The sequence below is a fragment of the Trachurus japonicus genome, chromosome 1, assembly GCF_045865225.1.
Source record: "Trachurus japonicus isolate A0001 chromosome 1, Traja_1.0".
Lineage (NCBI taxonomy): Eukaryota > Metazoa > Chordata > Actinopteri > Carangiformes > Carangidae > Trachurus > Trachurus japonicus.
The window spans coordinates 11410101-11427564 of record NC_140907.1 but is presented as its reverse complement, the minus strand read 5'-3'; the positions used below and the strand labels follow the sequence as shown (position 1 = coordinate 11427564).

The following is a 17464-nucleotide window of genomic DNA, read 5'->3' as shown; positions in this document are numbered from 1 at the left end:
TAAACAGAAACATCAGTTTTGCTCACCGCTCTTACTCCCAGCAACAATGGAAGTTTTCCTCAGGTCTGCCTTGAGCCTGGCAGCTGAAAGAAACCGCTGGAACCACTCCTCCTTCTGCCTCCCAGTCCTCGCAAACAGATAAAGCGTCAGGTCTCTACCAGAGGAAGATGAAACCCCTCGATCCTGCACTCCTCCGTTTGCCTCTCCTCGGTCCCTCATGTGCACACCCTCGCTGGCTTCACACCTGTCACCCTCGGCCTTTGACATGAAGTCATCCTGTTTGCTGAGCTCGATGCAGATTGGGTATTTTTTGTTCCACACGCGTTTCCTTGCCAGGCCCTGAGGCGTTAGATACACCTGAGGGATGATTTGGGAGAAAGGAATTTAATAAAGTTTGGTACTTTCCATACGTTTTCCACCAAATCTCAGAACTTTTGCCCCATCCATTCAAAGAAGAGGTCACTTTTCTATGGTATCCATTAACCATGCTATGTTTGGTGAATATCACACAATGTATTCATGAAATAGTGAACTGTATGGAAATGGTAAGGAAATGAAAATGTAATTCAAATTCAAATGATCAATCAACACTCAATCAAGTTACAGAAAGCTATGGGACTCATTAAAGGTGAACACAATCCAAAATTATCAGGTCAGGGGAAAATAGTAACGTAACAACATACATTGCTGTTTGTGAGGTCGTAGATCTTCTGACTGACGTAGTTGACATCAGGCTTTGGTTCATTGTGTGTGGCACGGCGGGCAATGTTATGGTTGGGCTTGGACAGACGGATGATGGAGCCCTCCAAACGGACAAACACAGAGTGTGTCAGCGTGGCATGGTACATCTCCGGGTCGTAGTTTGATATCTCGTTCATCCAGCCCTGGAAGGAAGACATTTTGTTTAATGTAGAGAATGTCAAAAGCAACCGCTCTAAGTTTTCCCATGTAGACGACTCTCCCTTTTTAAAAAAAAGCTGTTCTTATGTAATATGTCTGCTTTTGAGCCTTTGAAGAGAGAAACACTTTTGAACAACTGCAAACACATTGATGACAAAAAAATCTGACACGGCGCCTGGAAAATGAGGACGCCGTAAATATCTGCTGTGTGTGTGTGTTGTCACCCATGTTAACATGCTTCTGCAGTGACAGAAAAGGTGAGCTGTCTCCTGTGAACTTCACATTGATAAGAAAGTGTCTCATATTCACTGTCTTTGTTCGAGTCGAGTCATAAACAGTTTGTTGTCATTTGCTTTCTGCAGGGAGCTTTCAAGTGCACCTGCCTACATCGAGGACCGACATCTAACTTATCTGCAACTTTGTCACTTTAATGTGAAAACTGTCAAGAAAATGTAGCTTTTATATATTTTTATGATGCATTTACAACTTCACGCAGAGTTAAATATGTAAAGAAATAAAATGAATTATTTAAATATGAAATTATGCTATATTTCATGATAAAAGGCATACTATATTTTCACTGTTTTCCATGATTGACACAAATCCTCACAGGGTGTTTTTGAGATATTAAAAATATTAAAACTTAATGAAGTGAGATAATAACAGTGCTACAGTGGGAATTAAAATAACTTCTCGTGTTAATCCAGTAGCAATCTTCTTCGTTTGTTGTCAATTCAGCTACTTGCCAACACTGCCACTTACTGGTGAGGAGGGCGGGCCATATGTGAATCACGGGCTATTTGTTTGTGGATCTCAACAAGAACGTCTCAAAATTACGTCAACAAGGAAAGAGATGCGTGTGTGTGATTAGTGATCCACAAATGCAAAATCTCACTTCACAAACATAATTTTCAGTTTTACAAATTGCTTTTTTTGTTTTTACAAATGGAAAAGTATATCGATAAATAAACAATATTTTTACAGATACACACGTATTTGTAAAAACCAAAATACAAGTTACACATTAGAAATTTGTATTTGTGGATATCAAAACACAATATTTGTAGATCACCCTCTGTGCATTTACAGGTATTAATGAGAATAATCTAACCCCATATTAGACAGCATATAACCACTCTGTAGATCAGAGTCTAGAGATGTGATGAATTTTCAAAAACAAGATCAGTCTTCATGAATGGGCAATTATGAATCATCTCACGAAATCTTTGGAAGTTAGAAGTAATCAACCAAACAGACAAGTACTAATGACGAATGACAGGATAAATCCAAGGGTTAGGATCTGAAAGGGTCACTGACCTTATAGATATCTGGTTCCTTAATGTCCAACTTGGTCCGACTCCACAGCTTCCTGTTGTATCTGGAATGTTTCGACCAACCAGAGGGTTTTGGTCCTGTAAGCCACACAACACCGATGGCTAAAAGGAATCCAAGGCCGATCCCAAGCAGCATTCCTCCAATGTAATTGGGCAGAGGTAATACAAAATATCCATAGACCATACAGGTGAGGATGATGAGAGTGTAGTGTGGAACACTAGATACGGGTTTCATACTTTCAGATTCATCTTCGCTGCATGGTTCTGTACTAGCACTTAGTGGTACTTTAGTTTGACTAGTGCTTCCTGTATCATCAGTTCTATCAACACCAGCTTCTGTGTCAGTACAAGTTTCAAAGTCATCACTGTAGAGGATGCAGAAATCCTCATCCTCCTGTTTGGCCAGAGCAGACATAGAGCACTTGTCCAGCGACATGGAAAGTGAAGATGATCTGTTGTGACTTTTCGTGTCAACGGAGAAGGAAACCGGTGACTCAGTTCGACCAGAGGCCGAACTGTTGAGACTCTCGGCCTCCCAGTCGCCTCCTTCTTCCTCCTTGATGCAGTAGTTGTTGTTGCTCTCCAGGTGACCGTTGATGGAAGTGATGTTGGAGAGTTCTGAGGCACTGACGGAGAGGGCCTTCGGTCGGTAAATGCTGCCGCCGCCCTTTTCATCTATCATCTTACTCAGTAGCTGAAGCGGTTCAGCGATCGCTTCAGACAGACGACGCCTGGTGTCCTCGATCCGCGCCTCCACATCCGAGACTTTGAAGAAGCTGCGGTTATCTGGCGAGACTAACGGAGAGGAAGGGGCAGTTTTAGAGTCACCAGCCGATGATGTAGTGGCGGATGGCAACCGGGCCTGTGTGAACTGCTTGAAGAGCTGCAGGTTAAGGCGGGACTCCGGAAGACGGTAGGGTGTGGAGGAGGATGAGGAGGATGAATCCTGAGATGTGTCTGAAGATAAGGATTTGACGAGATTCTTCATGAGATGCCTGTGCCTTACCGATGGGACAGGAAAAGAAGAGACTCCGTCACGGGACTCGCCTTCAGAGGAGAGAGACTTCACCAGACTTAGAAAAGGCTTGTCGCTGGAGGGAAAGCTCAAAGATTTTGTGGGAGAGGAGGTGGAAGTTGAGCCTTTTTGCTCGGCAGCACGCGGTGACAGAGCTTGTGCGAGTAAGCTGTTAGTGTGTTGTCGAGATACGGGGGAAAGTCTGGATGGTTCAGGAATGACAGCAGCCTCAGCTGCTGAGTCCACTGGCGCCGCTTCAAACATCTCCTCGCCCGCTTCCAAGCCTGTCACAATATTTGAGTCTTCCTGAGCCGCTGAGGTAGTGGAGACAGGTGTAGTGTACATCTCCTCCTCCTCCTCCTCTTCCTCCTTCCCAAAAGCTGAGAAGTGGATGGTGATGGTCTCCTTTGACAACGATCGCTGCACTTGGAGCTTGGGGGCCACGGAAGGTGGTTGTTTGTCTGTGGATGGAGTGCTCTCTGCATGGCTGGGATGCCGGCTGGTCATTGCAGTACTCCCACTCAGTCTCAGTCTGCAAAGATGGAGAAGAGAATGACAACATAAAATTGGTGCTGAAATGATTAGATTGTTGAGAAATAGGTCAATATGGAGTAAAATTGTTGGCAGCTCTTTTGAATAAATGAAAAAAATTCACTGTATGTTAAAATTTGGTCCCCTTTATATGAAATAAGCAAGTAAATGTGATACACAACAGATGTGATAATGGAAATTTTCTTCTGCTTTTTTCCTCATTTTTCTTACAGACGCTGAGAGCAACATAGACATTAGACTCTTAAAACTCTGAAGCCTTATGTTTTTTATGTGTGACTTGAAAATATTAGAGGTTGTTGTAGTTTATTTTACACATTATAGGCTAAATATGATACATTCAAATGAGAGGGTAGAAAATAAACAGTAATTTTTAATTATGAACAAAAGAAATTAACTTTACATACATGGGCTGGTTACAGGGTTCAAGAACGTCTCTGGTTCAAGGTATACCACAGTATGAAAAGGTAATCTCTTGAAGGACTGTATTTATTTTGATTTTATTAAGAAGAATTCAATTATTTATTTTATTATTTATTTTAACTTGACCCAGACATTTCAAAACAACACATTTTAGAGCTGTAATCGCAATAGCGGGAAAACGTGGCATTTTTTGCTTTAGGTTATCATATGGTCAGAATCTCATACCGGTCCTGGCCTAGTCCATGCTATTGAAAGCCGAGTTTAAAAAGATAATAATAGTTCATAGTAAGAGTAATGAAAAAAATCTAGTTTTCAAAATGTTTTCAGCTAAAAATCTAGTTAGGCTAGAAAGTTAACAGTCATCTAATCAAATGACTGTCATGTGATAAACCATCAAATCATTACCGTCTGCTACTCATACTGTTAAGCTGCTGACAACAACATGATTTAGCTACAGTACAGGGCTCACAGAATCAAACCCACCACCTCCAAATCCACTATGAAGAGTTCAAAAGGCCACGCACACACAGGTGGCAGGTGTATTCCCTAGTGGGAAGCCAGCAAGGGAACATATCCTCGTCACTGCACCAGCAAATCCTACTGATCCTCCTGACTGGCAGACCAAGTACCTTGTATTACAAACTTTCAACATTGTGTATTTAAGAAGAAGCTGATGTGGAGCATGCACAGACAGAGACATAAAAGCTCCAACAAGAACCAACACTAACCAGATCAATGAAATATGCAGCTGCTTTGGGAAAACGGGAATTTACACAGGGAGATGGAAACTCTAGCTCTTGCAAATTAGATTGTGAACTTTATAAGTTCATAAAAGACACTTTACTTGTGACTGTGAGCCTTGTTCTAAACACCTGCACAACATTCCCACGGTCTTGAGAGACATTTACCACTTAATTGCACTTTACATCCCGTATTCAAACCTTTATTGCAATAGAGGCATCAAGGGCGTATGAGACAACAGACTCCAGCCAAAGTCCAGATAATGACTTTAGGCTGTGATGAGGTAATGTGGTATCCTAATGCAGAGTGTTGGGTGCCACAATAAGATGCCTGATGTACTCTGTATGATCAGCTGACAGCAAGATCAGGTGTGTCTGTGTGGGAGAAACGATGATGGAAACATCAATAAAGGCAAATAGTCTGGTGTGTAGAAAAACAGATGCAACACAGAACATTCATAGTCCTGATTAAGCTTTGAAATTTGAGCAGAGAGAAAACCAAGAGATAGCTGTGACAGTTTCGCAAGCTTGTGAATAATGATTTGTTGACAGCTCTAGAGCCTTATGATAGTTTTCACACTAGGTAAAAAACCAGACCAGACTTGCCCTTGTTCAGGCCGTGTCAGTCAGCCTCAGTGACCCGTTCACTCACACACCAATGAACTGGCGGATCATCAGGAGCAATACAAGGTGGGGTTCAGTATCTTGCCCCAACACATTTGACTGGCCTGCTATAAACACCCTTAAAGGGATAGTTCGACATTTTGGCAAACTGTTCCACTTTTGCATTGATCACATTTGAATTAAATAAATAGATAGCCTTTATTGTCCCATAGGGAAATTTATTTGCATTTTGTCATAACATATAAACACACACTGCACAAACACCACCAGACAACACAGAAAACATTCACCTGGCTGCCCCTTAACTAACTAACTAACTAACTAACTAACCAAACAGTACACCATCACACACATAAGGAGCGGGCCGGATGTACACAAGGTTACAAGGTTAAAGGGATAGTTAAACATTTTGGCAAATTCGCCTACTGCCATAATCCCTTTAGTTTTGGGAGTAGGTTCGTTACCTTTAATTGTCCGTGCAAGATATTTTTAGAACGGCGGAGCAGAGCAGTGAGCTGCTCAGAGCTACGCTATGGAGGCTCATGGAATTTCTTGGTTTCCCTCATCAAACTCATCAAATACACAATCCAACTACTCCAAAACACTCTGTGGACAAGTTGTGACCTGCACATTCACCACACTATGAGATAATAACAGAACGTTATGAGACAGAGTTGTTTTAGAGGCAAATGCAGAGACTGCTTGCTGAAAAACTGCCCCCAATGGAAACGCACATCAGCTGTTTTGCATGAATTTACCTCTAAAACAACTCTGTCTCATAACATTCTGTTATTATCTCATAGCGTGGTGAATGTGCAGGAGTTGTTGGACTGTATATTTGATGAGTTTGATGAGGGAAACCAAGAAATCCCATTAGCCTCCGTAGCGTAGCTCTGAGCAGCTCGTGACTCTGCTCTGCCATTCTAAAAATAGCTTGCACTGACAATTAAAGGTAACAATCCTACTCCTAAAACTATAGGGATTATGGCAATGGGCCAATTTGCCAAAATGTTAAACTATCAATTTAAAGTGCAGCAAAAAAAGATCAGCACAGTTGCAACACAACTTTGTCAAATGAAAAGAAACGGCGGTGGATTCACAGATCTCACAATATCAACGCTATGAACTTAGCTGCAAAATGATGCGCTTTTTATGGAAAGGAATTCATTCTTAAGCTGAATGTTTCCTTTGCTACAAACTTCCTAACACACGCACTCACAATTAGTGTTTTGTGTGTGTTTAATGTCCTGAAACATTTTCAGGGTGAATTTATGGATTTATTTACTGGAAATAGAATTCTGGTAATGTCTTGATGACATTGACACTGGCGTCCTCGTGCCTTGTCTGGGCAACAAAGGTAGCGTGAGGTCATGCTGGCTCGCTCGTACACAGATTCAACGTGGCCACTAATTGTCACATGGGTCACAAGTGCGCAAGCCCCAGCCAGGCAGGCAGCCTGCCAGCCACCTCTGTCCCCAGCTATTCAGCCTCTGCTCAGCGCCGGCACAATGAGGCCATTCTAATGGATCGCCAGTTGGACACGGATTTCATTTTAACATACATAACTCACAGGACCCAGCAGTATTTACCAACAGCACATTAGGATTAGTGATACGGTGAGGAACTATGTGTGCGTGTGTTGTGGGTGTATGGTCTGAAAGCTGATTCTGTTTCCCAGTTAAACACTATGGAAATGGAACAAACAAACAGTGCAAAAGACTGGGCATGCATGTCTAGCTGCTTATTGCATTTGCCTGTATATGAACACACTAACAATGAGGTTTGCTGTTTGTCTCTTGTGTCCCTGAGCCCTTCAACACACATCCAGGACGGTGCTGAATGATACACTTCTGTTGACGCTAACGCAGCTAATCACAGCCTAATTAGCTCTCATGTTTTTCACTCATCAAGGAAGTGTTCACAGGTCTGTTTGGTTGTATCAGGCAGCACACACATTAGTAATGACAAGACAGTCCATGCTTTTACACATGTTAAGTCAACAGAGTAGATATACATATGCTGGCTGTTCAAAGGAACTGGAGGACTATTTTATCTCTTTTGAAATTTTATTTTGACACACGATGTCTCACAAGGAATAAATATCATTGTGTTTCAAATAAGAATAAATAATGTGTATGGGGGGAAAAAATCAAGGTGCAAATCTGCAGAAAAAGAAGAGGACAGTAGTGTCATCTGTGTGCACAATAGTACACTTTATTTAAAATATTTCAGACCTACACACCTTGACATGCCTATATGAATTCTTAAAGGGATGCATTACACATGATGTAGGGCCTTATAATTTCCGCGACCACGGAATCGTGGATGGAAACGCAGAATTGGCCAATTAAAGCAGAATCTATTTTTAATGTGGAATATCGCGGAATTTGAGCAGACTAGAGGGAAGCAAATCTGAGTGGCACAACCCCCCGCCCCCCGTGTTGTTTCACATGCTCCCTCATATCACCAAATAAGAGTAAAAGGTAAAAAACGGAATTCCCAAAAATTAAAATGGAAATGAAAATGTAAAAAATGGAATTTGGGAAAAAACTAAACTTTTTATTGTTAACTTTTACTATGATTTTATAGGGCCCTACAACTGTGTGTGCATAACAATGAGAAGTCTTATTTGTGAACAGAGCAACAGCTATTGTAAATGAGGTTGCTACCTTAATATTTCCCAGTCTAAATAAAGGTAATAATAATAATATGGCAGCTATATTATTATTATTACGTTTATTTAGACTGGGAAATATATTGCTATATTATAGCTGAATCCATCCAGATGAGTGAAAGTGAGTCTAGCAAAAGAAAAGCCATGTAAACTATCATAGGCTGATGTAACACTGGACATGCATACAAGTGAAATTCTTCTATTATCTCGCCTTTTCTTGGAATGATTATGATCACGCCATTAGAGAAACTGTATGTTCCTTAAATAACCTTGTTTCTCCAAATAGCATTACTCATCGTCCCACAGCGGCACCACTTCGTCCATGACCTCATGCTCCAAATCACACTGTGTCAGCCAGTCTGGAACCACGGGTGTGAGCGTTAGGGAGGAAAGAAACTCCCTCGTTCTAAGTCATGTGCCGTCGTGACACTTCACCTCCTCCTTGTAACACATTAATGAGGAAGAGAATTTGTGAGGCCTGCACCCAAAAAGCATTCCCACCAGACCAGGAGGATGTGAGAGTGTGGGACGGAGTCAAACCTCTGACTCAAGCTCTCACTTTAAGTCCTCAAATAAAACCTTCCATCACTTTCTGTGTTTGCAGTCAAATGCAACTCCTCAAAGACTTTCAAGGAAAAACTGTTCAAAAAGTGTGTGCTGCTAGTCATTTGGCCTCATAGATGACAGAGTGTTCTGCCCTGTCTATGTGGACTCAAAACACATATAACACACATAAATATCAAACATTTTACTAATCTTTTTAACTCTGAATAGCTACTGTGACAAAATAAGGTCACTGAATACATTTATTCACGTACTGTATCAAAACTGACCTCCTACACAGAAACCAAACCTGACTTCTGAACTCCAAAACAGGAACTTACAGCAGCTAAATCTATTATTCTATCAAAGTGCAAACAAACATGGATTAGAAGAAAAACAAAAGAAAAAAAAAGCTCACAGCTTCATTCATTTCATCTATGGTGACATCGTTCCCATTTCTTGGAAAAAGTTGAATTAAAGTTCCCATGCATCCATGTTTTGTTTTTTTGACAATATTCTAAGAACTTGTGCTAGTTACTCTGAAACATGGGGTGAGATACTGGTAGTCTTAAACTCAGCTGTCGAGTTAACTATTTGTATTCACTGACTGAAGTTTCCAGATCTGAATGAGGTGGTTATGCAGCATCAGCTGGTGAAAGGATGAGAGAGTTTTTCACTGAGAAGATAGATAAGACTTTTTCCTCTGTCGAGCCAAGTAAAGGTCCCAGCTGAAGCCACATCATAACAGATAAACAGTGAGCGCTCTCTGAGGCAGCTGAAGCTACAGGGCTGTGTCTGGGCAGAGACATGGTTATCAATAGTGTGTACTGTACGCTTTACAGTTTGTGACTTCATTTGCTTATGTTGTGAGTGTCGGAGTGCTGTGTCCTGTGACTGTTGTGAAATACCGCTGTCTATTTACCGCATCCTGCTTCTTGTTTTTGTCCCAGTGTGGATCAGGCCTGCTGTGTGGTCAAATTCTCTCCACCACAATTAAAATTTCCTTTGCATGCTTCTCTCACTTATTTTCCCACTCCTTTTGAACATGTAACACAGTATACACCTATTGCTTTCTTCCCATGGTCCTTTTATGTTTGTTTGTGATTAAATGACCACCTTTTTTTTTATTTTTATTTTATTTTATTATTTATTTATTATTATTGTCACATGTTTGAAATAAAGATGAACTGAACTAACTTTTGGTGGTATGGTGACTTACTTTTCTTGGCGTAGCTGAAGTTGGATATCGAAGCAAATCAAGGGCGATATTGATCCTTGATTAATGTCACTATTGTTAATAAACTCTAAGCAGTTGTTTGTGATTATTTGTGGATACGGCTGAAGCCTGTGCTCAGATTCAACCCTTCTTCACTTCTGGCTCACTGCTCCTAATTCCCTGTAATAATTCTATGAATAATTACACTTGATAATTGTTAATTTGCTAAAGCTGCCAGTGAACAACAGCACTCCATGGATATTTTTGCAAGTCATCCTGCCTAGTACTGCTTCCTGCCAAAAACCCACCACATGCCAGCGCCCTCAGGGCATCTCAAATGTCATACACCACTGTTTCAGATGATCAGTGGTGTTGAGAAACACTTGCAAATGGACAGATATTAAACTACAAGCAGAATGGGCTGTAAAGAAAGAAAGAAAAAAAGAAAAATGCCTTATACATTCCCCCATGAAAGACCTAATCAATCCCAGAGCACAATACGGAGACCAGGTTACCTCGGAAGGGACCAGAAGAAGTCCCACTTGCTGTTTATTTGCAGCAGTAATGGCTCTCCCTGTGTGTTTACACCGACAATAAGCCTAATGACCTGCAAACTGTCAAACAGCCTAGCTCTGGCATTAATGCCTCAGCCAACACAGCAGCTGAAGAAGCAGACAGTTAAAAACCCCACAGGCAAAGATCATTTACAGCTTCACAGAGACTACCCCCGCACTGTCAGGGTTGTTTTTAAAAAAGTAAATGTTGAGGTGGGAGAAATGTTGACCACATTCCCTGAGGACATCCTATTTGAGCTTTCTCTCGTGATGATAACACTCAACGCTCCTCGTGTACTTAATGCAAATGCTGTCGAGTAGGGATGTCACAGTTACTTGTTTTAATCGTGGTATTAAACGCCACAATTATTCAATCGTAAAGGTTCCTAAAAAAAAGATGATGTCGGAACCGGAACCAAACCGAAAACAAAGTTACACAACATGTGTTTGTACTGAACTGGTGGGAATTTAAATGTTAATGCATCATTTGTAAGAAAAGAAAAACAATATTAAAAAACTTCAAGAAGAATTAAAAAACTTCAAACATTTCCTCTGAAGGATCAATAATTGGTCCTATATTAAAGCAGAAGTAAGCGATATTTTTGTGTTAATATAAGTCTTAAATAGTTATATCTTCCGACAGCAATCACTACATGGAGTGTTTGGACCGAAACACGTGTCTCTCAGTCACTCTGCTCTGAGCTGAGGAGAAAACTTTTCTTGTATCCTACAATTTTTATCCAATGAGGAGAGAGAACGGCATGAAGGGGCGGTCCTCTCTGTGTGTGCAGCCAAGGGATGCGCCTGAATGTGGTGACGTAGGGACGAGGACCAATAGATCCATGACGAGGGCGGGGGCTGCTAACTCCATCGGCTGACAAGACGTTATGGTGCGTTCAGGGCAACTCGTAACTCGTGATTTTCCGACCTGTGAAGTCGTACCAGTTCGATCTGGTGCGCGTTCACGGGTTGGAAGTTACGAGTGGCCGTTATAGTGACTTTCACAGGTAAAACAGGTCGGAAAAACACGAGTGGGTTGCCTGGAACGCTACAAAGTCGTAAGTCGTGACTTGAAGCTGTAATTTACGGTTTCAAAAGCCTGCCTGGAACGCAGCATTAGCGAAAACGACCGGATCGCTTACTTCTGCTTTAATAGATACTTTAATTATTTGGTTTATACAATTTGTAATGTGACTATATTTGATTTTACACATAGTGTTGTAAAATGATTTAATATAATAATCCTAATAATCTCGATAATCATGATTATTTCTCTGACAATAATCGTACCAAGAAAATCTATAATCGTGACATCCCTACCTACTTATACATCCACGCTGTGTCTGTCTGTCAGGCCATATAATAGAAACATGTGGACTAGATGAGTAAGAGAAGCAGTATGGCAGCGTGTAATGTGGCTGACTGGATTATCTGAAAGCAGGTGTGTGAGAGAGTGTGTGTGTGTGTGTGTCAGAGAGGCGGTGGTGAACTGATTAATGCATTTCACATTATCCTTTCAGATTTCAGATTGTTGGGCGAACCACAACAACAACAACAACGGCGGCTGCTCAACAGAACTGAAACTGTTCTCAAGAATGCTGACAAACTGGTGAGACAGGCAGGGACTGAAATGTTGGGCAGTGAGATCATTAATGGTATCGACTGCCTCCGCTAAACAGAGCGGCACCGTGCTGCCGAAACAGGACCAACGACATAGTGAAAGGCACCAACCAACAGTTACCACCTTTATTTTCCACAGTCGGAGTTAAAAACACAGGCCGGTGTGGTGTTGTCCTTGGCTCAGGTCTCTCTCCTCATCACTGACACAACCTCACAGTTCTTCTGCTGCTGCTTCTTTTCCGTTAAATTGAACCAGTTCCCTTCAACAGGTCAGCCAGGTCAAATACCTCAGACTCAACACATTATTAAAAGGTCTCAGCAAAGACTCCATGTGCCCCACCTCCTGTCATTACTGTACACTAGCATCATTCAACCCATCCTGCTTTTGCAACATGCTGTCCACCACCAACAAAAACAAACATGAGGGAAACGTGGAAATACCGTGCGCTCCTGTTATGTTAGCTGAGCAGCTCATGTCTCTGCCCCACCGATCTAAAAACAGCTTGCACCGACAATTAAAGGTAATGAACCTACTCCTAAGACTATAGGGATATAGGAATAGGTGAAATTGCCAAATATGTTAAAATATCCCTTTAACCTTGTAACCTTGTGTACATTCAGTCCCCTTCCTTATGTGTATGATAATGTATACTGTTTGTTTAAGGGTGTGTGTTTATATGTTATGACAGACTGCGAACAAATCTCCCTATGGGACAATAAAGGATCTATCTATTGAATTGAAATGTGATCAATGCAAAGGTGGGGAATGAATATCAGAATACTCAGGCTCATTGAAATTAGTCAGCTGATGTGTAGCGAATAATTTGCAAACACAAAATGCCCATAAAAGTCCCTTAGAAATACAAGGTTCTGTCCGACAATGCTTTGTCAGAGGACATCTGCTGGCTCACGCTGAGACAATGGATGAGGAAAAGAGAATGACACAATGACAACAAAAGACAATCAACTCTCTCCCAAGATGGGGATGTGAAGAGACAATGCTGTGTGACAGTCAGGAATACTGTCCAAAAGATTGGTCTGTGTGAACACATTATCACCGAACCTTTGAAATATAATTAGTGAGCAAAACGCTGCTCATAAATACATTTGACTGAGTATCCTAACTCTTGTAGACACATAGGATTAGGTTCCAAGCAACTAAAAGTGAATTCAACAGGACAAATGTAAATGATATAAGATAAAACCAGATTTTTAATAAACGACTGTAGGGAAGATGACAACTGCATTGTGTAATTGTAAAAGTAAAAAAAAAAGAAATCCCGATTTTGTGACTTTTCTTGTAAACATTATAATTGTTGTAGATGTGTGTGTGTTTTTTCTCATAAATTAATGCACCACTTCCATCTCAGAGAATATCCAGCTAATCTTTGTAGTCAAACGGCCATCAGGATGACTGGATTACTCAATAATTGCCTCTATTGGCTCAGCAGTTGTGGATCACAACAGCTGAGACTGCGTTGGCGTGTGGCAAGCATGTGACAGAGCCCACTGAGAGTAGGAAGGGGGAAAAAAAGAAACTTGTATTAAACAGATTAAGACAGAAAAGAGAGTGTAACAGTTGGCGGTCATGGCGCAGTGACACTGGCTTTCTACAACCACATCGACCCAAACAGACTGGAAGAACATAAAGAGGTCCTTGTGTCGCAGCTGATAACTCTGTAAAGTTCAGCCCATCTCCCGCCACGCCAGTTCACTGACCCAGAAGTTGTCTGTGTTAAATAATGCACTCCTCACTTAAGTTGCTTCACCTCATCAACAAGCTGCATTATTTTTGAATGAACTACTTGGCTGCAGACAGTGGTGACAAAACTGTGACATAAATCAGACCTCTGCTCCAGTTACAGAGACTGACTAAGGTTCAACGCCGGCTGTCACAGGAGACATGTTTTGATCTTCCCTACCCAAGGGAACATTTAACTACACTTAAACCAATTTTAAAAGCAGGCATTTAAGCCTCTTTTGTAGGTGTATAATTATCTAATTACCAAGTTCAAAGTTAACCATTAGCCTCTCCTGAGTTACCGTTTTCAGCATCCGTGTAGAGGCTGGTCACATGTGCAGTTCTTGTTAAAAACAAGGCGCTAGTTAGAGAAACAAAGGAGAGTAAAGATCAGAGTTTTTATTGAGGGCAGGAGGTCATTCATGTAATTGTGTTTAGCAGACAACCACTCGGCACAAACCACAGCTCGTTTCATAAGCCTTGACCTAGTGCTTGGTTTGGTTATGGTTTATACTGATGGAGTAGGTCACATGATACATGTTTACATTATCAGAAGCCTAAAAACCCTGACAGGTACCAACATGTGTTTCCAAAGACAAGTCACAAAGCCTTAAAGGGATATTTCAACATTTTTGCAAATTCGCCTATTGCCATAATCCCTACAGTCTTAGGTAGGGGTGGGAGAAAAAATCGATTCACATAAATATCGCGATATCTTTTTTGACGATTTTTAAATCGATTTTTTTTTTTTTCAAAAATCAATTTTTTATTTTTATTTTTAAATTTTTTTAAATATTGTGCAATGTGCATTTGTTAGCCTTTTTTTTACATACAGAGAGTCCAGGTTTAAGTTCACTTTATAATGGAGTATGTTAATTTATAGGCTCCTACAGTATTTGTGTGCAGAATTGCAGATAAATGTTAAAAATGCAAACTAAAAATCAAGAAAATCTGCAGTATCGTAGAATCGCAATTTAAATCGAATCGCCATCCAAAAAATCGTAGAAGAATCGAATCGGGAGAAAAGCATATCGTCCCAGCCCTAGTCTTAGGGGTAGGTTTGTTACCTTTATTGTCGGTGCAAGCTGTTTTTCGATCAGCGGGGCAGAGATACAAGCTGCTCAGCTAGCGCTATGGAGGCATATGGTATTTCCATGTTTCCTCCATCAAACTCATCAAATACACAATCCAACAACTCCAAAACGCTCTTGTGGACAAGTTGTGACCTGCACATTCACCACGCTATGAAATACAGTAATAACGGACAATTATGTAACATTACGACACTCGAAGCAAATACTCGGAACTACTACAGCTGTGTCTGGGATGTAGTTCCGGCTACGCATTTGCCTTGAAAACAACTCTGTCTCGTAATGTTACATTATTATTTCATAGTGTGGTGAATGTGCAGGTCACAACTTGTCCACGAGAGTGGTCTGGAGTTGTTGGATTGTGTATTCATGGGTTGCAGTGACGTCACGTCGAAGGGACCGCCGCCATATTTGTGTCCGATTTGACAGGTCTCCTCATATGACAGCATGCAAACCGCAGGATGGAAATGACAGTTTCTTGACAAAATGACAGGGGTTCATACATCCTGTCTGGGTTTATATCTCCATAACAACAGACTAACTCTATATTATCCCACTTATTACACAGTTTATGAGTGAATTAATTAATTTGAGACGTAATGTTGATCAAAGTCCGAAGTCCGGTCACTTCTCTGCTGTTTGCTCCTCACCCTCCCCCAGGTCGACTCGTGTGTAGTTGTTTTCAACGAGCTTTTGATAATCAATCAGTAGATTGATGAATTATCATGTAAATGTTACGATGTGCGCATTTATGTCGTCCTGTCTGTCATAAGAGACTACGGTTACGGGACACGTTTGTGTCACGGACTCGCGGTGGCACAGACACAGCTGGTCACAGCTGTGACACTGCGCTGGCCCGTCCGCTCTGTCCGCTCTGATCGCAGGTTTGGTTTCCAGCAGCGGTGAGGGAGGCAGAGAGCCTCCACTCTCCCTCTAACAAGCTACAAGTCATTTTTCTAACATCACAATTAGTCTGAAGCTGGTAAAAATGAAACACAAGGTAAAAATCCTTGATAGTTCTTCTGCCCTGCTCCGCTGATCAGAGCAGCGTCCCTAGCAACGGCCCGTTTTACTTAGCAACGGTCTGTTATACAGAAATAAAAGACCCTAAATGCAGAATTAGTGAGTAATTAATAAGAAAGTAATCAAAATGCAGAATTCAATATATCCATGTTATTAAAAAAAAGTGAATCCCCTCTTTTTGAGAGACTTGTCACAGCCCATGTTGCCACTGATAGACTGCCTGCAGTCAACTATTTATTGCGCCTATAACTTTTGGGATGGAATAAAACTGCAGTCCGGGGTTTTTTTGGCGACTGCTATCACAGTCAACAGCACAATATAATCCTGGCATCTTTCAAATAACGTCAATTTTCGGTCTCTTACTGATTTCCTCCTACTACTCCACTTGTTCTGGTAACGTGACGCTGTGATCTGTGCCCAGATTGCCCTGATTTGGACACAAATATGGCGGCGCAGAAACACAGTGACGTCATGTGAATCTAATGAATTTGATGAGTTTGATGAGGGAAAGCCAGAAATACCATATGCCTCCGTAGCATTAGCTGAGCAGCTCGTATCTCTGCCCCACCGATCGAAAAACAGCTTGCACCAACATTTAAGGTAACCAACCTACACCTAAGACTATAGGGATTATGGCAATGGGCGAATTTGCCAAAATACGGAAACATCACTTTAACATTACAACATGCCAATGGCACAGGAAGCCAAGCCATCTGCCCAGCTCGCCACATCTGGTCAACCCAGGAGACCAACTTCCTGCTTTGTTTCCACAAACACTCCTCTGTTTCCCCCCTCAATAGTTTACAGCCCGAGCCAAATGTCAACATACTATTTTCATTAATTTGCACAAACACGGAATGAAAAACAGACAATCACATAAACCACCATGATTATGATTGCAATCTGGTGGAGTTTTTCCGCAGCGACTGTGGATTTTCCCTTTTCTGAGGACCTTCACCACATCTCCACATCTGGAGCTGTCTATCTTATCTGTCACATTTTTCATGCCGCTCAGCACCGTTCCACAACAGCAAGCCTCTGAGACACCAGCAAAGACATCAACACTGATGAGACGCTGCTCCACAAGGTCGTAAAAGATTCAACTAAAACTCAGATTGAGGCATTACAGAACAGACAGAATTCATGATGGCATATCACTTCAATTGTACATGCCATGGATTGTTATCGGTGCAGGAAACAGTGAAAGGAATTGAGGAAAGTATGTCTCAGCCAAACTGTAATGACAAAAGACTACATTGTTATCAAGAGTGAGAGCAGCTCATGGGAGACTGGAATGGTTTGTGTTATATCATTGTGTTCCAGACTAATCTGCAGATCACAGTGAATGGCTGCTTGAAATTTGAAAGGAGTGGCTTTAATCTTGTAAAAGACAGCTGCACTACTCCTCGGGGCTCAA

General features: G+C 41.4%; 1 protein-coding gene across 4 annotated transcripts in view; it reads right to left on the bottom strand.

Annotated features, from left to right (window-relative positions):
* Positions 1-17464, bottom strand: part of LOC146991418 (testis-expressed protein 2-like) — a 35339-nt gene that overhangs the window by 13980 nt on the left and 3895 nt on the right. For 2 of the 4 annotated variants that reach the window (XM_085770815.1, XM_085770972.1), the window contains exons 2-4: positions 2218-3781; positions 684-884; positions 27-357 (exon numbers count right to left, since the gene is read on the bottom strand). In XM_085770815.1, the coding sequence (XP_085626941.1) occupies positions 27-357; positions 684-884; positions 2218-3756 (2071 nt within the window). In that variant the 5' untranslated portion in view covers positions 3757-3781. The remainder of the gene's footprint in view (positions 1-26; positions 358-683; positions 885-2217; positions 3782-17464) is intronic. The other 2 variants (XM_085770899.1, XM_085771049.1) reach the window with 1 other exon arrangement.